The sequence below is a fragment of the Melospiza georgiana genome, chromosome 8 (genome assembly GCF_028018845.1).
Source record: "Melospiza georgiana isolate bMelGeo1 chromosome 8, bMelGeo1.pri, whole genome shotgun sequence".
Lineage (NCBI taxonomy): Eukaryota > Metazoa > Chordata > Aves > Passeriformes > Passerellidae > Melospiza > Melospiza georgiana.
This window is the reverse complement of record NC_080437.1, coordinates 36,664,044-36,688,757: the sequence shown is the minus strand read 5'-3', so window position 1 is coordinate 36,688,757 and position 24,714 is coordinate 36,664,044. Positions and strand designations below refer to the sequence as shown.

General features: G+C 52.6%; 1 protein-coding gene across 1 annotated transcript in view; it reads left to right on the top strand.

Moving 5' to 3' along the window:
* Window positions 1–24,312, top strand: part of TCERG1L (transcription elongation regulator 1 like) — a 53,813-nt gene extending 29,501 nt beyond the window's left edge. Inside the window, exons 5-13 of the mRNA XM_058029505.1 lie at window positions 2,668–2,793; window positions 8,095–8,189; window positions 8,384–8,472; window positions 9,328–9,482; window positions 12,780–12,849; window positions 14,112–14,247; window positions 17,799–17,888; window positions 21,355–21,473; window positions 23,395–24,312. Of these exons, the coding sequence (XP_057885488.1) occupies window positions 2,668–2,793; window positions 8,095–8,189; window positions 8,384–8,472; window positions 9,328–9,482; window positions 12,780–12,849; window positions 14,112–14,247; window positions 17,799–17,888; window positions 21,355–21,473; window positions 23,395–23,551 (1,037 nt within the window). The 3' untranslated portion in view covers window positions 23,552–24,312. The remainder of the gene's footprint in view (window positions 1–2,667; window positions 2,794–8,094; window positions 8,190–8,383; window positions 8,473–9,327; window positions 9,483–12,779; window positions 12,850–14,111; window positions 14,248–17,798; window positions 17,889–21,354; window positions 21,474–23,394) is intronic.
* The last annotated feature ends 402 nt before the right edge of the window (window positions 24,313–24,714 follow it).

Here is a 24,714-nt window from a genome sequence, read left to right as displayed (position 1 = left end):
GGGCATGCTGGCACCTGCAGCTGCCTCCTGGAGCTGCCCACACAGAGCTGGCAGCTGCAGGCACTGCTCACATCCCACGGGCTGGGGCAGTGCCCAGCCTGATCTCAGACACCTCAGTGCTGCAGCTCAGCGCCAGGAGGGGCTGGGCAATGGGGCAGGCACCTGTCCCTGGCCACCTTGTCCCTGTCACCTCCTCTTCTCCCTGCTCACCTTCTCCCTATCACTTTTCCTGTCCCTGTCACCTCCTCCTGTCCCTGCTCACCTTGTCCCTGTCACCTCCTTCCCCTCTGCCTCGTGTGGCTGTGTTGGAAGATGCTGGGAAGTGCCTGAAAGGATCCCAGGAGTGTGCAGATGTTCTGCAGAGGCACTACTGGCTCATCAGCCTGCCCTGGCCCTGCCAGCACCCAGACCTTCACAGCAACAGAACTTCCCTCCTCCCTCCCTCTCCTCAGGATTGTTTTGCAGTAGAACTGGCCTGAATTTAATCACAAAGGGTTCACACTCAGGTGTAATTCCAGCCCAGGTTATGTTCAGTTCAGAGCAGAGGCTGATATTGCATCGTGACATTCAACTCCATCCAGGCTGTGTTTGTATTCCAAAGCCATCCATTGCAAAGACTGCTCTTCAGAAGCACAAAGAGCTCCAAAGCATAAATATTTATTCCTTAAAGGTTAAGATTGCCTTAAATCATTCCAGCTTATTTGGTGAGCAGCAGTTATAATTAAAATAAGCAGTTGAACCCCATCTGCATGTATGAAATGCATATATATGTGTATATAAATATATATTTATATGTACTTGACTCTGGTGCGGATGGAAGCCGTGGGATAATTGCTTCCATCACATCAGAAGATGCACCGATATTGTTCCTGGATGGGGTAATAAATCAGCATAAAGAAGCAGCTGAAATTATATAATGGCACGTCACGTTTGAGAGGCGGCAGAGCCGAGTGGGGAATGAGCAGAGCTCGTCTCCAGTGCAGGGTGCAATTGCAGGGATAATTATGCAAGTTATGGAAATCACTCCAGTTTTGGGTGTAGAGAACTCATGGAACTCAAGGCCAGTGTGATGGTGCTCACAGGGGTCCCAGGATGAGGGGAGAGATGAGGTTCTGACTCCATGTTTCACAAGGCTGATTTATTATTTCATTATATATATTATATCAAAACTGTACTAAAGGAATAGAAGAAAGGGTTTCATCAGAAGGCTGGCTAAGAATAGAAAAAGAAAGATTGAATAACAAAGGCTTGTGTCCTGGACAGAGAGTCCAGCCAGCTGGCTGTGATTGGCCATTAATCAGAAACAACCCCATGAGCCCAATCCCAGATGCACCTGTTGCATCCCACAGCAGCAGATAACCATTGTTTGCATTTTGTTCCTGAGGCCTCCCAGCTTCTCAGGAGGAAAAATGCTAAGGAAAGGATTTTCCATAAAAGATGTCTGTGACAGGACGGGGCTTGGAGCAGCCTGGGACCGGGGAAGGTGTCCCTGCCATGGCAGGGGTGGCACTGGGCAGGATTTGGGATCCCTTCCAGCCCACACCAGGTTGGGATTCCGTGCTCTGTGTTGGAATATTGTGCTGTCGCACCTGGAAGCGCAGGGACACAGATCCGTGAGAGCATTCAGAGTGTGTGAATGGGCTTTTGTAACAGACTGAAGGTTTCAGAAGTGATCCACCCTATTCCAGGGTGTGCAGAAGTTGCGATGGGAGCTGTCTGATATCCCTGCAGGAAATCCTGCAGCTTGGGCTGTGCTGGGAATTGTGATACTCCCAGTCTGCCTTAAAGCAGGGATGGGATGGGATGGGATGGGATGGGATGGGATGGGATGGGATGGGATGGGATGAGATGGGATGGGATGTACAGCCATGAATATACAACAAATGGCATTTGTCTTTGGTGGCTGGGAAATGGGACATGGGCACTGCTGCTGGGACACCTGGCTTTGCCCTGCCAGGGGATGGGGTTGGGTGGCTCTTGTGTGGCTCAGCTCCTGAAAAACCTCCCAGTTCATTGGGAATGAACGCTGCAGGTTGGACCTCAGGTGTGGCAGCAGGCAGGAGTTATTCTGCAGGACTGAGAGCCTGGTTTAACTGGCCTGGTTCTGGTTCCTCATGAATAATGAATGCACATGAGCAAATCACAGTTTCTGCTCTGGGCCTTGTCCCAGCAGACTGTGAAGCCCTGGATAAAGCTGCACTTTTAAAGTATTGGCAAAATAATTTCCCGTGGATAGAGTGGGACACCAAGAAGTTGTGATGAGTAACAGTGGAAACCAGAGGATGTTATTTAAAATGACAACACTGATCTTGCTGTGACCTGCTGGGAGGGCATCGATCTGTCCTGGCAAATTCTTACTTTGAGGGCCACATTTTCATTAATTTGAAATTTCTGGCACTGTTCATTGGCTGAAGATCCGTGGGCATCGTGGCCAGGAATCGAGCTGAACACAAACCTTGTTTTAACCCTGCAGTGGGGGCAGGAGATGTGCTCAGCAGATGAATTCCCTGAATCACTGAGGCTGGAAAAGCTCCCTGAGATCCCCCAGAGCAGCTCAGCGCTGCCATGGCCTCGAGTGCCAAGGGCTGGGCACGAAACCTGAGGGTTTTAAAGGGAATTATTGTTTACCAGGGCTAATTCCACCCTGTCCTTGTGCTCTGCTTGCAGCTTCTGCCTCCAGGCTGGACAGTTCCATGGGGCCCCTGGTGCCAGCACAGCTCACCCGTGTCACCGCCCTGGCCGCGCCCACTGTCACCCTGATGGCCACCAACCTGCTGGAGCAGGCACGAGCAGGTGGGTGCTGTCCCCAGGGCTGGGAGGGCCTGGGTCCATGCTCTGTGTCCCTGCAGCCAGGCTGAACCTCCTCATGCAGGGCTGGGACCCCCAGATCTGCTGGGGTTGTGCTGGGCTGTAGGGGCATCGGGGGGTAGGATGGTGGGGATGGATGGAGAGCAGAGATCTCTGCAGCCAGGGCAGGAACTTGGGGTTCATTGCACAGGGCCTGGTGCAGGGCCCTGCTGGGATTTGGGGTTTATTGCACAGGGCTCTGCTGGGATTTGGGGTTTATTGCACAGGGCCTGGGTGCAGGGCCCTGCTGGGATTTGGGGTTTATTGCAAAGGGCCTGGGTGCAGCGCCCTGCTGGGATTTGGGGTTTATTGCACAGGGCCCTGCTGGGATTTGGGGTTTATTGCACAGGGCCTGGGTGCAGGGCCCTGCTGGGATTTGGGGTTTATTGCACAGGGCCCTGCTGGGATTTGGGGTTTATTGCACAGGGCCTGGGTGCAGGGACCTTTTGGGATTTGGGGTTTATTGCACAGGGCCTGGGTGCAGGGCCCTGCTGGGATTTGGGGATCTGTAGGGTCTGCTCTGACCCTTGGAGCTGCCTGCAAGCAGAGGGTGTTGTTCCATCACAAGGGGATCACCTTCAGCTGGCCACACCATTGTTTTCCTGTTGTTCAGTAACTGAGGGATCTCAAAGCTTGCTTTCATTTCAATCTCACTTACATTTTCCATATTCTCAAAATCTTTTGCCAGGCAATCATATTTATAAGGCTTTCCTGTTTCATCTTCCCCAACACTGGGCTGCTGCTTCCCTGCCTGACCTGGGGCCACTCAGCCAGGGAGGGGTGACACTGTCACCTTGGGGGCATCACAGGGCCCTGGGGGCCCCTTCCCAGGCCTGTTCTGGGGATAAAAAGGTGTTTATCAGGAATTCCTAGGGACCAGTTCAGACATAACCCACCTGACCCTCCACCCCAGGGAACCTGTGGCTGCCCCAGCCCTGCAAGGGTCCATGGCCAGGTGGGACAGGACTTGGAGCAGCCTGGGGCAGTGGAAGGGTGGGCCTGGATGGGCTTTATGGTGCCTCCCCACCCCACCCAGGCTGTGGTTCTGTGATTTCCAGGGCAGTGGCAAAGAGCAACTCATGGGCAGGGTGGCTGTGTGCCTGGGAATGCAGCCATGGAATGAGTGTGTCTCTGAGCTCCACACCAGCACTGAATTTGGGTTCTCATTTGTCCCTGAGCTCCACACCAGCACTGAATTTGGGTTCTCATTTGTCCCTGAGCTCCACACCAACACTGAATTTGGGTTCTCATTTGCCCCTGAGCTCCACACCAACACTGAATTTGCATTCTCATTTGTCCCTGAGCTCCACACCAACACTGAATTTGGGTTCTCATTTGTCCCTGAGCTCCACACCAACACTGAATTTGGGTTCTCATTTGTCCCTGAACTCCACACCAACACTGAATTTGCATTCTCATTTGTCCCTGAACTCCACACCAACACTGAATTTGGGTTCTCATTTGTCCCTGAGCTCCACACCAACACTGAATTTGGGTTCTCATTTGTCCCTGAACTCCACACCAACACTGAATTTGGGTTCTCATTTGTCCCTGAGCTCCACACCAACACTGAATTTGGGTTCTCATTTGTCCCTGAGCTCCACACCAACACTGAATTTGGGTTCTCATTTGTCCCTGAACTCCACACCAACACTGAATTTGTCTGAGTTCTCCTCCTGCTCCCACTCCAAATGCCCTGAACAATGACAGGGAGGGTGGGCAGTGTTTGCTGCATAAGGAGAAAAGCTCAGCTCAAGGAGATTTGTTCTGAGAGGGGAAAGGAGCACTTGGAGGGCACAGCAGGAGTGCTCAGAGCAGCAAAGAAATTGAGTTAAAAGGAAACCAGTGTGGGCAGGCAGGAGCTGTGTCCCTGGAGCAGGGAAAGGACCTGCATTGGGTGGGAGCAGAACTGAGATCCCAGTGCCTGGAGCAGGGCAGGATCAGAGCTGGGATCCCACCTTGGATTGAGTAGAAGCAGCAGAGGAGGAGCCGGGGATCAGGCAGGGGAGGTTTTGGGCTGATCTCAAACTCCAGAGCCATGAGGCTGTGGGCACAGACAGAGCTGGCCTGTGCAGATGCTGGGGGAGGACAAACCCCAGTGTGGGATGTGTGTAGTTAATAAATCAGTTACTGGGAGCACTTCAGAGTCAAACTGTTAATCTGTTTTGAGATTAATGGAGGTTTGGCCTCTTACAAAACAAATTTTGACTATGCCTTGTCCACAGCTCCTCATGGCATTGAATCCATCTTCACTCTTCCCCTGCCTCTCTAATTCTGCTTTTAAGGAGTTGTTTGTGATCACACCCAGCATCCTCTGTGCTGTACCCAAGGCAGTTTTGCTGCTTCACCTTTGCTTGCATGCTGTGAATTATTCATGTCCCTGTGCTGGTGGAGCCTGGGAGAAGGAGCCTCTTTCATCAGGAGCCTTTATCTCCATCCCCCCTCATCCTCCACAGCGAGCAGAACTCACAGTGCTGGCTGTGCTGCTGACTCTGGGGTGAAAAGGAGCTGGAAATGTCTCATGCTGGCTTCCCTGTCAGGCTGCAGCTCAGTCTGAGCACTTAGGGTTGGGGAGAGGGTAATTAATGAGCAAGGAGTGAAGGTGTGCCCAGTGAACACATTCTTTAAATCTTCTCTTGAAATACCTCCTCAGTGTACTGTTGTTGATAGTTTTTCACCTATGATTTTACATTAAAAAGGTTGCCTTCTTCATTTGCAGGTACTATATTTAATTGTATCACAAACTAAAATAGCTCTTGCAGTATCTTCCATGTTCTTCTGAAAATGATAGTTATTCCTAGTATCTTCCAAAAATGTCAATATTTTCAAAAGATTTACATAACTAGACAATTTGGTGACACAGTGAAGCCTGGAGCAGGTCCCTGCCAGTGTGGGCACAGGAGGTTTCAGGGATGGGGAGGCACTGCTGGGTTCCCTTGGGAAGCTGGGGGCCCTGGGGCTCCCCCTGGCACAGCCAGCCCCACTCCAGGAGGGCTCCCCAGCCTGGGGAGGGAGGAACAACCTCTTTGTTTTATTTTCCTCTTTCCTTGCACTGCGGGCAAACACTCGGTGTTCAACTGCAGGTGTAAAACTGAATGGCTCCTGCTGTGCACAGCCTTCAGGGCTTCCCTTTGTTGTTTTATTTGGTTGGTTGTTGGCTTTTTCTTTTTTTATTTTTTTTTTTTTCGTTCCCATCCTCTTTTCTCCGTGCTGGCTGCCCAGAGTGCTGTGGCAGCAGGTTCCACATGGGAATGCCCAAGGAGCTGCCTCTGCAGAGCTCACCAGGGCTGCAGCAACCAGGGCTGTCCTGGGGCCTTGGGTGGGCTGGGAGGGACAATTCCAGGAGGGAAAGGACAGGGAGAATTCACGGGAGGGAAAGGAGAGGGAGAATTCCCAGGAGGGAAAGGAGAGGGAGAATTCCCAGGTGGGAAAGGAGAGGGAGAATTCCCGAGAGGGAAAGGAGAGGGAAAATTCCCAGGTGGGAAAGGAGAGGGAGAATTCATGAGAGGGAAAGGACAGGGCGTGAGCTTTAGTGTCCCTTCCAGCCCAAACCATTCCATGATTTGTATCAGAGCTTCCAAAGGCAGGGAATGTTTCCTGTCTCTCAAGCCCATGTGGGATGAAATTCACCCTGTATTTCACAGGGATGTAATTCACCCTGGATTTCACAGGGATGAAATTCACCCTGGATTTCATAGGGATGAAATTCACCCTGTATTTCACAGGGTTGTAATTCACCCTGTATTTCACAGGAAGGAAATTCACCCTGGATTTCACAAGGATGAAATTCACCCTGGATTTCACAAGGATGAAATTCACCCTGTATTTCACATGGATGAAATTCACCCTGTATTTCACATGGATGAAATTCACCCTGGATTTCACAGGGAGGAAATTCACCCTGGATTTCACATGGATGAAATTCACCCTGTATTTCACAGGGAGGAAATTCACCCTGGATTTCACAGGGAGGAAATTCACCCTGGATTTCACAGGGATGTAATTCACCCTGTATTTCACATGGATGAAATTCACCATGTATTTCACAGGGAGGAAATTCACCCTGGATTTCACAGGGATGTAATTCACCCTGTATTTCACATGGATGAAATTCACCCTGGATTTCACAGGGAGGAAATTCACCCTGGATTTCACAGGGAGGAAATTCACCCTGTATTTCACAGGGATGTAATTCACCCTGTATTTCACAGGGATGAAATTCACCCTGGATTTCACATGGATGAAATTCACCCTGGATTTCACAAGGATGAAATTCACCCTGTATTTCATAGGGATGAAATTCACCCTGGATTTCACATGGATGAAATTCACCCTGTATTTCACAGGGAGGAAATTCACCCTGTTTTTCACAGGGATGTAATTCACCCTGTATTTCACAGGGATGAAATTCACCCTGGATTTCACAGGGAGGAAATTCACCCTGGATTTCACAGGGAGGAAATTCACCCTGTATTTCATAGGGATGAAATCCATGGCTGCTTCCCAAATCAATGGTGAGTGTAAGAGCACCAATGTCACCCTGGCCGTTGCTGGTGCCCTCTCAGTGCCCCAGGGGCTCCCCAGGCAGTGTCCCTGTGCCACCCTGTGTGCCAGGCCTTGCCCAGGGCTGCCCTTCCCCTCCCAGCAGCCAGGCACTGGCACCGGGTGTCACCTCCTGTGTCCAGAGCACCCGAGTGCCTGGCCAGGCTTTGATTCCCAATTACCAGATACCCAGGGAGGGAAGATGAATTCCGAGCCCCTTTTGATGTGTATCAGCAGCTGCCTGCTCCTGCCTCCTTTAATGTGGAAATGAATGGCTCTGGTTCGTGAATCGTTTTTGCTCCCATAAAGCCATCTTCTGAGCAAAATGCCATGGGTTTAATGTTGTCTTATTCTGAGAGACTCAAATGGGGGCCTGTTCTGTACCTGGAAGGATTTTGAAATAAATGGAGTAGCATTTCGAGGGGAATCTGCCCCATGGAACCCAGAGTGGTTTGGGCTGGAATGCCATGCCATGCCATGCCGTGCCATGCCATGCCATGCCATGATCCCGTTCCCCCTGCCCCTGTGTCCCACTGCAATGGGGTGTCTGGAGAGGAGATGCACTCTGGGTACAGGGGCTGTGCATGAAGGGGAGGAGTGGCAGGAGGAGGCTCAGAGCCACGGGCAGCACTCTGGGGTTTGCTCAGCAGTTTGGGCTGGTTGTGAGTTTGTTCATTTGTTCCACATTTGCTCCTCTCGTCCCAGAGCGTGGCAAGGACCCGAGCAGAGCTGCCTGCCCCCCGACGCTGATCCTGCACACGGAGAGGAAGAGTGTCCCCACGGGCAGGGACGGTGACAAGGTGTGTCCCCTTCCAGAGCCCTTTGCAGAGCCCTGGGAGCCCTGAGCTGCACAAACACAGGTCAGGGCTGGCCTGGGATGGCGAGGGCTGTCCGTAAAGCCCCTCCTGCAGTTCTGGCCGCAGGGTGGGATCTGTACCCCAGAGCAGCTCCGTGCAGCTGCTCAGTTTGCTGGCTGACCCCTCTGTGTCCCCAGGATCACTCCTTCAAGCTGCTGAGCGAGGCTGACAGCGCTCCCAGCGGGAACAAGCCGGTGGCATCGGCCCCCGTGCCAGGATCGCCGTGGTGAGGAGCTGCCAGGGCCCTTCTGGGCTGGCACGGGGCGCAGCGCTGCCAGGGCTGCAGCAGCATGGCTGGGGGCTCCTGGCAGAGCTGCTCCATGCCCATGGCCTGAGCAGGGTGAGGGAGGGAGCGGCAGCCAAGGCCTGGGCTCTGCAGGGTAGCTGTGCCCAGCTGGGCTGGCACTGGGCTGTGACACAGGCTGTGCCTCGTGGTCCTCATGCCCCAAGCACTGACAGCAGGAGCTGGGTCGAGCTCTTGTGGCGTTTTTAAATAGACAAACCTGTCTGCACTTTGTGGCCTGAGTGGTTGGTAGAAGGATTTTTATCTTCTTTACCCCTAGAATGATCAGTTTACACCTGGTTTAGTTTATTTAGTTTATGGCCAGGGGCTGACACCCATGGGACCTTTGCCCCAGCCCCATCCAGCCTGGCCGTGGGCACATCCAGGGATCCACGTGACCCTGCCAGCCCAGCCTGTCTCGACCTGAATTCCTGCATGTCCCCTTCCTTCTGCAAGAGCTGGGATGGCACAGGGATTGGCATGGGCGTGGCACGGGGATGTCATTGGGATGCCATGGGGATGGCACAGGGGTGTGCCCTGTGGTGTCCCTGCAGTGTGCCCGGGGTGTGCCCGGGGGTATCCCTGGGGTATCCTTGGGCTGTCCCTGGGGTGTCCCTGGGATGTGCCCGGGGTATCCCTGGGGTGTCCCTGGGGTGTCCCTGGGATGTGCCCGGGGTGTCCCTGGGGTGTCCCTGGGGTGTCCCCGGGTGTCCCTGGGTGTCCCAGAGCTGCGGTGCCCCACTGTGGGCACGTTGCTGGTGTCTGCCAGGCTCTGAGGCCGGTGTGTCTCCTGAGCAGGTGTGTGGTGTGGACTGGAGATGACCGGGTGTTCTTCTTCAACCCCAGCATGCAGCTGTCGGTGTGGGAGCGGCCGCTGGACCTGCGGCACCGCGGGGACATCAAGCGGCTGCTCGAGGACCCCCCGCACAAGCGCAAGCTGGAGGCTGCACCAAGTAACAACCCCCCAGCCCGGCCTGTCCCCCTCTCCCTGAGCCCCTGGAGCCCCAGGAGGGCTCCTGCAGGAGCTGGATCTCTGCTGGCTGCAGTCCCTCTCAGGAGGCACAGTGTGCTTCACTGCCCGAGCTCAGGGTGTGCAGCAGCAGAGCATCAGTCCCTGCTCCCACAGCAGTGCATCACTGCCAGCAGAGCACCACTGCCTGCTCCCAGAGCTGGGATCACCCAGCAGTGCATCATTTCCTGCTCCCACAGCAGTGCATCACTGGCAGCAGAGCATCACTGCCTGCTCCCAGAGCTGGGATCACCCAGCAGTGCATCATTTCCTGCTCCCAGAGCTGGGATCACCCAGCAGTGCATCACTGCCTGCTCCCAGAGCTGGGATCACCCAGCAGAGCATCATTTCCTGCTCCCAGAGCTGGGATCACCCAGCAGTGCATCATTTCCTGCTCCCAGAGCTGGGGATCATCCAGCAATGCATCACTCCATGGCTGGGGATCACCCAGCCCGACTGTTCAGCAGGAAATCCCAGCAGGGAGCTTTGGGGAAAGGAAATCCCAGCAGGGAGCTTTGGGGAAAGGAAAGGAAATCCCAGCAGGGAAGTTTGGGGAAAGGAAATCCCGCCAGGGAGGTTTGGAGAAAGGAAAGGAAATCCCAGCAGGGAGCTTTGGGGAAAGGAAATCCCAGCAGGGAGCTTTGGGGAAAGGAAAGGAAATCCCAGCAGGGAGCTTTGGGGAAAGGAAAGGAAATCCCAGCAGGGAGCTTTGGGGAAAGGAAAGGAAATCCCAGCAGGGAGCTTTGGGGAAAGGAAAGGAAATCCCAGCAGGGAGCTTTGGGGAAAGGAAAGGAAATCCCAGCAGGGAGCTTTGGGGAAAGGAAAGGAAATCCCAGCAGGGAGCTTTGGGGAAAGGAAATCCCAGCAGGGAGCTTTGGGGAAAGGAAAGGAAATCCCAGCAGGGAGCTTTGGGGAAAGGCTCCCAGCTCTGGGAGCTGCTGTGTCCCTGTCAGAGCTCCTGAGGCTCCGCACTGGCTGCACTGGAGGGGTGTCCCTTGCTGGGGACATCAGCCATGGCAGCCTTGGGACTGCTCCTGGCCTTGGCTGGCTGCTCAGGCTTCTTGAATATTCTGGGTTTGGTGTGAAAGAACAGCCACATCCTGCAGGTGCTGCTTGCTCCTTGCTGGGCAGGGGGAAAAGCAGGACTTTGGTGCTTGTTTCCAAGTACTGTGCTTTGGAACTGAATCGGGGTGGTGGCACTGCCAGGCTGCTGCAGGAGCTGCCCTGTCCCTCTGGGCACCAGGGATGGGCACTGGCCTTGGTCCGGGGGGACAGCTGCCAGTGAACCCCTGAAAACCAAACACCAAATAACTGCTATAACCCGAAACAAACGCTGCAAACCCCAAATGACCCCTGCACACCCCACAGAAGCACCAGCTGCCTGCAGGGAGATGAAACTGAGCCATTTTCAGCTCCTCTGTCAGCAGAAAAGCAGCTCCAAGGAGGGCTCTCTGTCTGTGTCCTCCTGTTGACACAGCCTGTAATTCCATTTTCCTCTCTGAATTTCCACAGCAGGTGCTTGTGGGTACATTTCTGTATCATTTTTGTGTATGACTTGAAGAGCTTTAGCTGTGGATGAAATTCCTGCAAAGCCTGTCTGTGGAAATTCATTCTTCAGGAGAAAAACAGAGCTTTTAATTGCAGGATGTGCTGCGAGCTCAGTGAATTCCTGCCGAGGGATGGCCAGAGACAAAGCTGAGGGTCATTGTTCATGGTCTCTAGCATTGTTCCTGCTCTGTAATTAATTAACACAAGAGTCTTAACTCGGGCCTGAGAGGTGCCACTTTAAAAATCTATTTTTTGCTGTGCTCCATCCTTTCCATTTATTATGTCTACCACAAAGATTTGATTCATGCTCCTGGTTTTTTATGGCCATGACTTCCATTGTTGTTAAATATCTTAATCCTCCCTGCTATAATTGGGCCCTGTGGTTGCTCAGGGTTGGAGCAGTTCATAATTAGTATAGATTAGCTCTGAGGTGAGGGGGATTATTTGTTACCTCTTCTCTTAGCTTGTAATCTCCAGTAAATAAATAACACAAACGAGCTGAGTGTTCCCAACAATGCTTCCCACATTTATTTAGCTGAGTGGCTGCTGCTGCTGAGATTTAATTAGGATTTTCAAATCAAACATCTTAAAAAAAAAGAAAAAAAGATGTCAAGCAAAGTTATCCATGGGATGCTCGGGGTTGTCTCTGCTGAGGGATCAAGTGCTTTTTAAATTTGGGCAGAAATGAGAAATTGAGAAATGAGCAATTACTCCTCCTGCACCAAGGGTTGGTTCCAGGAGGCTGATGTGGCTCCTCCCTGGTGGGGTCCCATCCCAGGGGCTTGGGGAGCAGGGCAGCTCCTGCAGAGTCCCGAGCAATTGCTCTGCTGTGCTCTCTTCCTCAGCTGCTCAGGGTCTGCCTGGCTGCTGGGGCTGAGCAGGATTTTCCTGCCAATTAACAGAAAATGGACATTGTGGAGTCACCAATGTTTGGTGTTTGGGCCCTTTGGCACTCAGACAAGAGGCTGCAGCCCATCCCTGGGGCCAGCACATGAACATTGGCCAGCCCCTGTGCTGGGACCCTCCCGTGCAGCCCCTGCAGGGATCTGACTGCTGGCACTGACCCTGGGGGTTTGGGGAGAGCTGCAGCTGGCAGAGGTGACAGAAAAGAATCAGAATCAGGATTTGTTTCCCTTGTCTGTGAGTGAAAATCCAAGCCCTGAGCCCCTCAAGGACTAATGTGCAGGCCTGAGAGGGGCTGCCCTGGCCTTGGAGCTGCTCTGCAGCCTCAGCACTGTTGGGGCTGTTGGATGTCCCCAGCCCTGCCGGGTGCTGCTGGAATTCCTGGGAAAGCATTCTGAGATCCCAGGAGGAGGAATGGGACAGAATTACCTCCAGGGGATCCCTCAGGCTGTCAGCACAGAAATGACTTTGCAGGAATGTCTTCAGTTGCATTTTGAAGGGAAGGGAGGAGGGAGGATGGGTGAAACAATGATAAGATTTAAAGCAATCATGTCATGAATGAAAAATGAGGAATTTTGCTGACTGGAAACAGTCACTTTATTGCTGTGCCTTCCATTTGGATGAAGGCAATTGCGAGGATTTTATAAAATACTTGTTATTTCTAAAACCCTCTGTGGGGGTGAAAGGCAGGAAATACCTGAGCAGCAGAGACAGGGAAGAGAAGTCAATCTGAGGAATTTGTATCCCCATTTATCTCGTTCAGATCTAATAATGACTTCTATCTTTTCAGCAGACAAGTGTGTTAGCTCTTGTCCAGGGGATGAAAATGATGATCTGAGCATCAAAACCAAGAGAAATAAGTGAGTTCAAAGTTTCCTTGTGTCTGTCTAATGGTGGGAGGGCTGGTGCAAAGGAGGGCAGGTTAAAGCAGTTTTGGCTCTGTGTGGGTGAGTGATGGAGCATTCTCCAGGTGTCCATTCCTCACCTGGGCCAGGATCCCCTGCAGCCTCTGTTTCCTATGCACATCACCTGGGTTTGCATGGGGGACTCTTCCTTTATCCAATGGCTGCAGACAAGGCTGCGGGTCACTCCAAAGGGATAAATGTTTCCCTCCCTCAGGTGCAGCAGATTTTCCCTGCTCAGCCCCAGGTGCTGCTGTTTCTGACCTTCATTCCCAGGTGTGCCTCACACTCTGCTGAAGGCACAGCTGGAAATGCAGCTCTGGGGTGTGCAGAGTGCCCAGCTCCTGCCAGCTGTCCTTCTGAGAGGGCAGCACAGCCTTTGTGCTGGGAGCCCTTGGGAAACCTGGCCTAGTTAGGCTGGGCAGAGTCACAGAATACAGCAGGGATTTATCCAAAGCATCTCCTCCATGGACCCACCTTGGGCAGCACCAGAGCCCAGCCAGGGCTGCACCCAAGATGAACCAAAATGGCCCCAAAATGCACGGCCGGGCACGGGCTCTGTCCCTGGGATCAGTTCTGCTCCATTTGCACCTTGCAGTTCATTGTCCCATTCCAGCTTTAGCCCAGGCAGTCCCACCCTGCTTGTTTTTCTCTCTGCAGCCCACGGGGTTTGTGCTCCTGGGCTGAGATTTGGGTCATTTGTCCTTGGTGCCCAGCTGGAGCAGGAATTGTTTTGTGTCCCTGCTCTGTGCACAGAGCTCAGCATCCCTGATGTGAGCCCAGCCCCACACACTAAAGCAGCACAGAATGGGAAATACTGGTGAATGCCCACAGAATCTGAGGCATCAGTGGATTATTACAGCTGTACTGAAGTGAATCCTTTACTGTGATTTTTGTAATGAAAGAATGCTCCCCCTTTAAGGTCCCCCCTCCTTGGCAGGGCTGTATGAAGGTGTCACATTGCTGCACCTTGAGTTTGGGTGTCAGATCCCTCTGGTGGCCCTGAGTGACCCTCCTGCCTCAGCAGGAGCTGCTGCAGCCCCCTCCAGCCCAGGTTTGGTGCCCAGCTGTGGGCGTGGGAGGTTCTGGGATGCCCCAGGGAGGATTAAAGGATCCAAAGGATGAAGTCCCTGTGCAGAACAGAGCAGTGGCTGACCCTGTCTGTGTTTCCCTGTGCAGAACAGAGCAGTGGCTGACCTTGTCTGTGTTTCCCTGTGCAGAACAGAGGAGTGCCAGGCTGCAGGCCCAGCTGGCGCTGAGGAGGAGCAGGCAGGGGAGGAAGGCTCAGCCCCACGGATCTCACCGCCCCTGGAGGAGAGGATCACCCACTTCAGGGACATGCTGCTGGAGAGAGGGGTAAGGAATGGCCCCTCCTGGGACACAGCACAGCCCTGGAGCCATGCCCTGAGTCAGGAACCACACTGGGGTGCTGTCCCTGGGGCTGTGACACTATCCATGTCCCCAGTGCAATGGCAGGAACCACGCTGGGGTACTGTCCATGTCCCCAGTGCCATAGCAGGAGCCACACTGGGGTGCTGTCCCTGGGGCTGTGACACTGTCCATGTCCCCAGTGCCATGGCAGGAACCACGCTGGGGTGCTGTCCCTGAGCCCTGTGACACTGTCCATGTCCCCACTGTCACCCCTGGAGCTGGGACCCTTTCCAGACAAGCCCTGGGATGTCCAGAGGCAGCAGCTCTCCAGCAGGGCCTCAGAGGGACGTGGGGCTGTGGGCACTGCCCTGTCCTGGCCACTCTGGGCTGTCCATCCCACTGACCCCAGGGACTCCAGGGAGCCAATTGCACTGACTGCCCTTCCAAAATCCTGGCATCAGGCGTGGTTTGGGGTGGAAAGGACCCCAAATCCCACCCAGTGCCACCATGCCATGGCAGGGACACCTCCCACTGTCCCCCAGTGTCCAGCCTGGCCTTGGGCACTGCCGGGGATCCAGGGGCAGCCACAGCTGCTCTGGGCACCTGTGCCAGGGCTGCCCACCCTGCCAGGGAACAATTCCCAATTCCCAATATCCCACCCAGCCCTGCCAGGGAACAATTCCCAATTCCCAATGTCCCACCCAGCCCTGCCAGGGAACAATTCCCAATTCCCAATATCCCATCCAGCCCTGCCAGGGAACAATTCCCAATTCCCAATCTCCCATCCAGCCCTGCCCTCTGGCAGCATAAAGCCATTAATGCTGATCCAGACCCTTGGGGAAGGGTGTTCTGGAGGTGGTTCCAGCTGTGCTGGGAACAGGGAATGCTCTGGGTTTGGGCTCAGTGGGACAGGGAGGTGTGAAATGAGCAGTGGGTGCAGATCCTCTGCCTCCCCCACCCTGCCACGTGTGTCCCATAAAGGGGATGTCACTCCTGCAGGAAATACAGCCCAAGGTGGCTCCTGTCAGGCATTAAAGCCTATAAAATTTATCCCAGCAATCAGCAGGCTTTAAAAGGGGATAATTAGAGCTTCAGCAGCTCAGCAATGAATTATCCCCACACCAGAGCTGCTTTATTAATACAGCTGGTTATTTATGCTGCAGAAATGCAGGAGGGCCATGAAGGAGCCCTGGGTGAGGGCTTTGCTGGCAGGTTGGAACTCGGGGGGCAATCAGTCAGTATTTGGAAGGATTAGGGGTGTTCTAGAACAGGATTCTCAGGTGTTTCTATGTAAGATCTGCTCCTAAAAGAAATTTGGGAAATTCACAGCTTGGATTCAGTGATGTTTAAAAATGGGGATAGAACAGGTTACTTTGCTTTTACCCTGAACATTTTCCAACTGCCCAGTTCAGCAGCAACTGCTTGGCGTGGCTGAAGCACAGGGAGACCATTAATGCCATTTAAATCTGATTATTTAATGACCATCCCCTGCCCTCTCCTCCTGAAGGAGCTGCTGGATGGAATCACAAAGAGCTCCGAACAGATGGAGTTTGCCAGTGCAGTTCTGCAGCTTCCCACAGAAATTATGTCAAGAGAAGAATATTTATTGTAACATTTTAAATATAGAGGGGGTTTGGGGGAGCTCCAAGGCACAGCCACTCTTTATTCTGAAGCCTGGGGTGAGTTTTCCTCTGTTAAAATGGAATCTGGATATTCTTCTGGAAGTTTCAAAATTTCCATAAAATTCCAAAATTTAAGGTTCATCCTGGCTCCCTCTCCCACCCAGCATCAAAATATCCACATTCTAAGCCAGCATTTCCAGGAAGGTCCTCTCCCTGCTGGCTGCTGTCAAGGCTTCTGAGAGGATTCCAGGGGGTGTTTGTTCTCAAGGTTCTCCCTTCTTAGTCCTGGGGAGAGAGGGGGATTTGTGTGATTTGTGTGTGAAGTGTACCTGGGATGAAATCAGAATTACCAGCTTATTTTAGGTGATGTTTGCCAAATGTGCAGTGTAAAAATTGCTAAGCACAGAATCATCAGCTGGAATGATTATGTGATGAACTAGTCTGAGCTTAATTAGCCTGAGCTCAGAGGGGGATCTGTGCAGGGAACAAGGCTGATGTCCAGGACAGTGTGAAAGGCCCCAGGAAAAGAGAATTCCTGGTGCTGGAAACTCCAGAGCTCAGGACAGGGCACAGGGAGGGGAGCCTGGGCTGTGGGAAGGGATGCTGGGGGGACCAAAGGCAGCCTGGCCTCTGGGGACCCCAAAGGTCTCAGGTCTCAAAGGCAGCCCAAGCTTTGGATTTTCCACTCTCCAGCCACTCTGAGAGGAAAACAAGTCCACTTAAAGCCACTTTGCTTCATCAGAGCTTTCCTGCTGGAGTGTTAATTACTGTTTAATTACACTTCACATCCTTTTTTTTGGGTTTTTTTTTTTTTTTTTTAGTGAATTCATTCTTTTGTAATTAGTTGGAGTGATTAGAATATTTTATTTCCTTCAGATTTTTTTTCTGTCGCCAGTGAATTAGCAGGGATGCTGTAGAGGCTTCTGAGCTGGTGGGAGGGAACTGTCCCTGCCCAGGCAGGGGATGGGGATGGGGATGGATCTGGGTGGTGTCTGAGGTCCCTCCATCCCAAAGTGCTGTGTGATTCCATGGCTCCATGGGGCTGGAAGCAGCCCTGCAGGATGGATGGCTCATTCCCATCCCTGTGGTGCTTTAGGGTGTTCACTGCCAGCCCTCCCTGTGCGCCCCAGCTGGGTCCCAGCTCCAGCTCTGCAGCTGGAATTGTCCTTTTGAGGGCACTGGTGCCTCTGCTGCCCAAAGTGCAGCACAAAATGGCATTTCCTGCCTGCCGTGGGCTCCTCCAGCACAGGGAGCATCTCCAGAGGAGCAAATCCCTCCTGGTCTGAGGGTGAGGGAAGAGACAAGGATCTGACTCCATGTTTCACAAGGCTGATTTATTATTTTATGATATATATTACATTAAAACTATACTAAAAGAATAGAAGAAAGGATTTCATCAGCGGGCTGGCTAAGAATAGAAAAACAAAGATAACAAAGGTTTGTGTCTCAGACAGAAAGTCTGAGTGTTTTGCAGAGATAGCCAAAAACTCCACAACTTTGTGGAAGCTGTGTGCAGATTAGACTCTCCACATGCGTAATAAACATACTGGCTTTACAACTTTCACAAAGTTGTGGAGTTTTTGGCTATCTCCGCAAAACATGAGCCAGCTGACTGTGATTGGCCATTAATTAGAAACAATTCTATGAGACCAATCCCAGATGAACCTGTTGCATCCCACAGCAGCAGATAACCATTGTTTGCATTGTGTTCCTGAGGCCTCCCAGCTTCTCAGGAGGGAAAATCCTAAGGAAAGGATTTTCCATAAAAGGTATCTGTGACAAGGAGCCACCAGAGCTCTGCCAGAGACTAAAATCCACCTTCAGCCACGCCCAGGATGCTGCCCAGGGCTGCTCAGCTCAGGAGCATTCACTCAGCCCTTGCCCATCCTCACAAAATGCTCTGTGTGTGCCCAGGTGTCGGCGTTCTCCACATGGGAGAAGGAGCTGCACAAGATCGTGTTTGACCCACGCTACCTCCTGCTCAACCCCGAGGAGAGGAAGCAGGTGAGTGCCCCGAGCCCCAGGTGGGTGCCCTCTGCCCCAGGTGAGTGCCATGAGCCCCATGCCCAGGTGAGTGCCATGAGTCCCAGGTGAGTGCCCTCTGCCCCAGGTGAGTGCCCCGAGCCCCAGGCGGGTGCCCTCTGCCCCAGGTGAGTGCCATGAGCCCCATGCCCAGGTGAGTGCCGTGAGCCCCATGCCCAGGTGAGTGCCCCGAGCCCCAGGTGAGTGCCCCAGGTGAGTGCCCCATGCCCCAGGTGAGTGCCCCGAGCCCCAGATGAGTGCCCCAGGTGAATGCTCCATGCCCCAGGTGAGTGCCCCATGCCCCAGGTGAGTGCCCCAGCCCCAGGTGAGTGCCCCAGGTGAGTGCCCCATGCCCCAGGTGAGTGCCCCAGCCCCAGGTGAGTGCCCCAGGTGAGTGCCCCAGCCCCAGGTGAGTGCCCCATGCCCCATGCACACGGCCCTGCTGCAGCCAGCACCCCCAGGAGCTGACCAGGAGCCTGCAGCAGCTGCCCTGGGAGAGGAAAACAATAATCAGAAATTTGCCTGGGGACACACACAGGTTTGGCTCTGCCCATCGGGGGGATGCTCACCAGGCACAGGGTGGGGTTTGGGCTCTGGGAGCTGGGCTTGACTCCATGGGGTTTTGGGGGCTCTGGGAGCTGGACTCTGTGGGGTTTGGGGGGCTCTGGGAGTTGTGAGTCCCTTCCCATCAGGATATTCTGTGGTTCCCAGGGCTCTCTCCTTGGACAAGCAGGGGCTCCAAGGTTTGATCACGGGGAATTTGGGGTGCAGAAACAGCTCCTGAGCCTGGAAAACCTGGGAGTGGGGATCTGGGAATGGGGAACTGGGAATGGGGATCTGGGAATGGGGAACTGGAAATGGGGACCTGGGAATGGGGACCTGGGAATGGGGAACTGGGAATGGGGAACCTGGGAATGGGGAATTGGGAATGGGGAACCTGGGAATGGGGAACTGGGAATGGGGAACTGGGAATGGGGAACCTGGGAATGGGGAACTGGGAATGGGGAACCTGGGAATGGGGAACTGGGAATGGGGATCTGGGAATGGGGAACCTGGGAATGGGGATCTGGGAATGGGGATCTGGGAATGGGGAACCTGGGAATGGGGAACTGGGAATGGGGAATTGGGAATGGGGATCTGGGAATGGGGAACCTGGGAATGGGGAACTGGGAATGGGGAATTGGGACTGGGGAATTGGGAATGGGGATCTGGGAATGGGGAATTGGGAATGGGGACCTGGGAATGGGGATCTGGAAATGGGGAACTGGGAATGGGGAATTGGGAATGGGGAATTGGGAATGGGGAATTGGGAATGGGGATCTGGGAATGGGGAACTGGGAATGGGGGAACTGGGAATGGGGACCTGGGAATGGGGAACTGGGAATGGGGAACTGGGAATGGGGATCTGGGAATGGGGACCTGGGAATGGGGGAACTGGGAATGGGGAACTGGGAATGGGGAACTGGGAATGGGGATCTGGGAATGGGGAACTGGGAATGGGGACCTGGGAATGGGGAATTGGGAATGGGGAACTGGGAATGGGGATCTGGGAATGGGGAACTGGGAATGGGGACCTGGGAATGGGAACCTGGGAATGGGGAACTGGGAATGGGGAACCTGGGAATGGGGAACTGGGAATGGGGAACCTGGGAATGGGGATCTGGGAATGGGGATCTGGGAATGGGGAACCTGGGAATGGGGAACTGGGAATGGGGACCTGGGAATGGGGAACTGGGAATGGGGAACTGGGAATGGGGAATTGGGAATGGGAACCTGGGAATGGGGACCTGGGAATGGGGAATTGGGAATGGGGAACTGGGAATGGGGATCTGGGAATGGGGAACTGGGAATGGGGAACTGGGAATGGGGACCTGGGAATGGGGAACTGGGAATGGGGAACTGGGAATGGGGAATTGGGAATGGGAACCTGGGAATGGGGACCTGGGAATGGGGAATTGGGAATGGGGAACTGGGAATGGGGATCTGGGAATGGGGAACTGGGAATGGGGACCTGGGAATGGGAACCTGGGAATGGGGAACTGGGAATGGGGAACCTGGGAATGGGGAACTGGGAATGGGGAACCTGGGAATGGGGATCTGGGAATGGGGATCTGGGAATGGGGAACCTGGGAATGGGGACCTGGGAATGGGGAACTGGGAATGGGGAACTGGGAATGGGGAACTGGGAATGGGGAATTGGGAATGGGGACCTGGGAATGGGGAACCTGGGAATGGGGACCTGGGATTGGGGAATTGGGAATGGGGACCTGGGAATGGGGATCTGGGAATGGGGAATTGGGAATGGGGAATTGGGAATGGGGAATTGGGAATGGGAATTGGGATCTGGGAATGGGGACCTGGGAATGGGGATCTGGGAATGGGGATCTGGGAATGGGGATCTGGGAATGGGGACCTGGCTGAAGGAGGGAAATGGCTCCAAGGGAACAGTTCTACCCTGGATTATTGGGATAGTGCAGACACTGCTGGATTTCCATTGTTTAGGACCTTTTCCAGGAGTCTGGCAGGGATTGGTGCTGACCCCACAGGACAGAGCACTGGGGGCTCTCTTCCAGGGTTGGGTTTTTCTGGGGAGCTCCAAAGGGATGTGGGGCTTTGCTGCCTTGGTAATTTGGGCATTAATTATCACCAAAGTCTGCAGATGAGTCTACAGAATTCAGGAGAGATGCAGGGATTTGCAGAGAAGGTGAACACTGCTGTTCTGTGGTTATTTCTCTCCCTTAAAAGTCTTTTGTCATCCTGCAGAAGGAATAATTTTTAATATTGAATCGTCCATTTTTAAAATAAACAGGATGAAAAATGAACTTATTCCATATTGTCCCGTGGTTCTCCAGAGAGCTTCCTGTAGGTATTTACCACAGGACTGGGCGCATACATCTTCATTTGCTCCCTCTCCAATATCTCCTTTCCTAAGGAAAAAAAAGTGAAACAAAATAATAAGGAAACACAGGAATGAAAATGTATGAGGAGCTGCCAGGATGGAAAGGGCTGCTAAAGAGCCTGAGCAGGGAGTTTGGGATTCATTTCAGGGAATGGGCAAGGACAGCACCTGGGCACGATGAGTCAATCCAGAGACATTCCTGGGAGCCATGGAATCATTTTATCAGCCATGGAATCATTTTATTGGCCATGGAATCATCATTTTATCAGCCATGGAATCCTCATTTCATCAGCCATGGCAGGGCTGGCACTGGCTGGGCTTTGAGTCCTTCCTGCCCAAACCAGTCTGGGCCTCTGGGATCAACACCAGCACTGCTGCCCTTTAATTAAATGCCCAATTACTGCCAAGACAGAGGGCCAGTCCTTGGAGGTGATGGGATAAAAACTGCTGGGCACGTGGGGAGGCAGATGAGGACTGCAAGCCCTGGGCTTGCCAAATCCCCCAAGGCTTTGTCCATAACTCCTTGTCCTGGCTCCCTTCCCTGGGCAGATTTTCGAGCAGTTTGTCAAGACCCGGGTCAGGGAGGAGTACAAAGAGAAGAAGAACAAGCTGCTGTTGGCCAAGGAAGAATTCAAGAAGCTTCTGGAAGAATCCAAGTTATCCCCAAGGTGGGTATTGCCATAGGAAGGGTTGGGAAGCTTGGCTTGGTCATTTAGGCTGAGCTTTTCGGCCCAGAATTCTTCCTAGCAAGAGGAAGATGCCAGTTCCAGTGCTGGGGTGGCATCTCTTCCCTGGTATTTTCCTGTATTTTGTTGTTTTCCTGGGAGAGGAAATGTTCCATCTGTGTCTCCCACCCTCCCTCTCTCTGTCCCTTTCCCTCTCCCTCTCTCCCTCAGAACGTGCAGCACTTTGCACAGCACATTTATTTTATATTCCTGTATATGCAGTGATTGTATAACGCACATTACTTATGGAAAATCAGTACCACAATGTTCAGTCTCATCCATATTACACATGCAGGTGTAATTACTCAGACATTGCATTTAGTCTTGGGCTTTGGTGGAAGAGAAATATAATTTCTCAAAGTTCCTGTTAATGCCATGCCATTAAATTCATGGAATGTGTCCCTGCCCATGGCAGGGGGCTGGAACAAGGTGATCTGTGAGATTCCTCCCAACCCAAACCCTTCTGTGGCTCCACGATTCTGTCATTGAATTAAAATACAGCAATTGTGCAAGGCACAATTTATGTTTTACTTTGTTTTTCTAGTGGTGGATCCAGACTCACACAGTGGCAGTGGCAGTGCTTAGGGCAGTGCTTTCTCATTTGTAAATTACATGAAAATAAAGGGGTTTATATTATAAATATTGTTAAATTGCTGGAACAAAGAAATGACTGTTTTCTCTGATAAAACATGCAGACAATTATTCAGCACGACCTGAGTGGGCACACGGATCCAAACAGCACGTGGGGCTGGAATAATTGTAATTACAAGAAACATTTTACAACAAAATTAGGGATATTCTGGGCTGATTTCCCACTCAAACTCTGCTTCCAGCACTGATATTCCCAGTGCCCAGGGGAAAAGCTGTGCTGGCCCAGAGGCCAGGGGCATTTCACCCCTGTGACAACAAAGCATTGAGGAAGCTCCTTTCCCTGCCTTGATTTAGGCACACAATGAGAGGAATAAATCCCAAATATTTCCAATAAAAAGCAAAGAGTCACCTTGGGGAAAGGAGCTGGGCATGCAGCCTGAAAGGCAATGAAGGTAGAAAACCCTGCTAGGAGAGAGCTCGCTTGGAAATACAAAACATGCAGGAGCTGAAATAAAACCTCCCTGTCACTGCTCTGTGAGCGTGGCTTTAATGGCTCAGCACCCCCTGCCAGCCACCAGCCCTTCTGAAATGCCATTTTAATCCTTGCTGGCTGCCCCAGAGCCCTCGTGGGGCTCACCTTCCTCCGTCCCAGGAGGAGGAGGAGGATTCTCCATGCTGTTCCTGTCACCCATTCCCATTCCCTGGTTCTTGGTGTGGTTGCAGAGCAGGAGCCTGGGGGTGGCTGTGACGGTGCTCACAGGGGTCCCAGGATGAGGGGAGAGATGAGGATCTGACTCCATGTTTCAGAAGCTGATTGATTATTTTATGATATATATTACATTAAAACTATACTAAAAGAATAGAAGAAAGGATTTCATCAGAAGGCTGGCTAAGAATAGAATAGAAATAAATAACAAAGGTTTGTGGCTCAGCTCTCTGTCTGAGCCAGCTGACTGATTGGCCATTAATTAGAAACAACCACACCAGACCAATCCCAGATGCACCTGTTGCATCCCACAGCAGCAGATAACCATTGTTTGCATTTTGTTCCTGAGGCCTCCCAGCTTCCCAGGAGGAAAACTCCTAAGGAAAGGATTTTCCATAAATAGATGTGTGTGACAGGTGCCAGGCACGGCCCCAGTGCCCAGTCCCCTTTTCCATGCCCTGGTTCTTGGTGTGGGTGCTGTGCAGGAGCCCGGGGGTGCCAGGCACTGCCCCAGTGCCCAGTCCCCTTTTCCCAGGACATCCTTCAGGGACTTTGCCTTTTCCACAGGACAACCTTCAAGGAGTTTGCCGAGAAGCACGGCCGGGACCAGCGCTTCCGCCTCGTTCCGAAGAAGAAGGACCAGGAGCATTTCTTCAACCAGTTCATCCTCATCCTCAAAAAGAGGGACAAGGAAAACAGGATAAGGCTGCGGAAAATGAGATAAGAGCAAGTGGAGCTGGCCATAAAGACGCGTGCCCGGGCTGGGCTGCGGGAAGGGGTTCCAGGAAGGAGGAAACGCTCGGGGTCCCAGAGCAGCACCAGGAGTGGGGGGTCAGAGCTGCCTCTGAAGGGAGTTTGGGGAGCCCCCACTGCAGTGGGGAAGGCTGTTCTGCAGGAATGGGAAGGATATTCTGTTCTCAAAGAATTAATGTTTCATATTGAAGCTCTCTTTTGTACAACATCCAGAGTTCGATGCATTTCTAATTGCCATGATATGTCGATCCCTTAATTGTTTTAATTATGCAAATTACTTGTAATATACACAAGTTATGACTCCGATGCAGATTTATAATTAAGCAGAAGCAGATGCCATCCAGAGCATTCTCAAGGCATTTCCATCATTTAGGGGAAGTATCTCAAGCAATCTTTGGGCACCTCTGCGTTCCCACCAAGCGTGTGGGGCCTGGTGGTCTGCAGGACCCGCTCCCGCTGCTCGTCCGTCTCTGTCCAGTCCTTGAGTAGTAGTAACCAGCTATTCATTGTAAATCTTGGTGAAGAGTGTGGAAACCTTGGCACGTGTTCCATGGGAGAGCTCTCCAGCCCAGGACTTTGCCGTGGGCAGGGTTCCCCTCAGCCTTCCAACCCCAGTTCTGTGGTGAAGCCATCCCAGTTGGATTTGGGTTCTGTTCCTGTGTGTGAAGAGTCTGCATGAGATTTTTCTCATCATATTTGTATAAATAAATATTTAACTTTTGTAATTAAGAATGGTTTTTAATGGTTTTTAGTGGTTTTCAGTTCAACCAAGAGCACTGAGAGACATCCCTGGAAGCTCCCCAGACAGCCAGGCCAGGCATGGGGAGCAGCTTCATTTGGAGCTGGTTGGATCACAGGGAGGAGAATGAACCCAGGGTATCTCCAGAAGGAGCTTGGGGTTTGCCTCCCCCAGGACAAGGCACTGAAATTTAGGAAATTGTCATTAAAAGCTGAATTATGGTGGAGCGGGCTGCCAAGGACTTGAACAGGTTCATTTTGGTTTCACGTGCCAATAAAATGCTGCTGATGGCTTTGCTTGGGTAATGTGAGGAGCAGTTTGTGTGCTGGCATCCTTGGCTGGCTTGTACTGGTCTGAACCCAAGACAAATAGGAGGAAAAATCAAAGGTGATAAT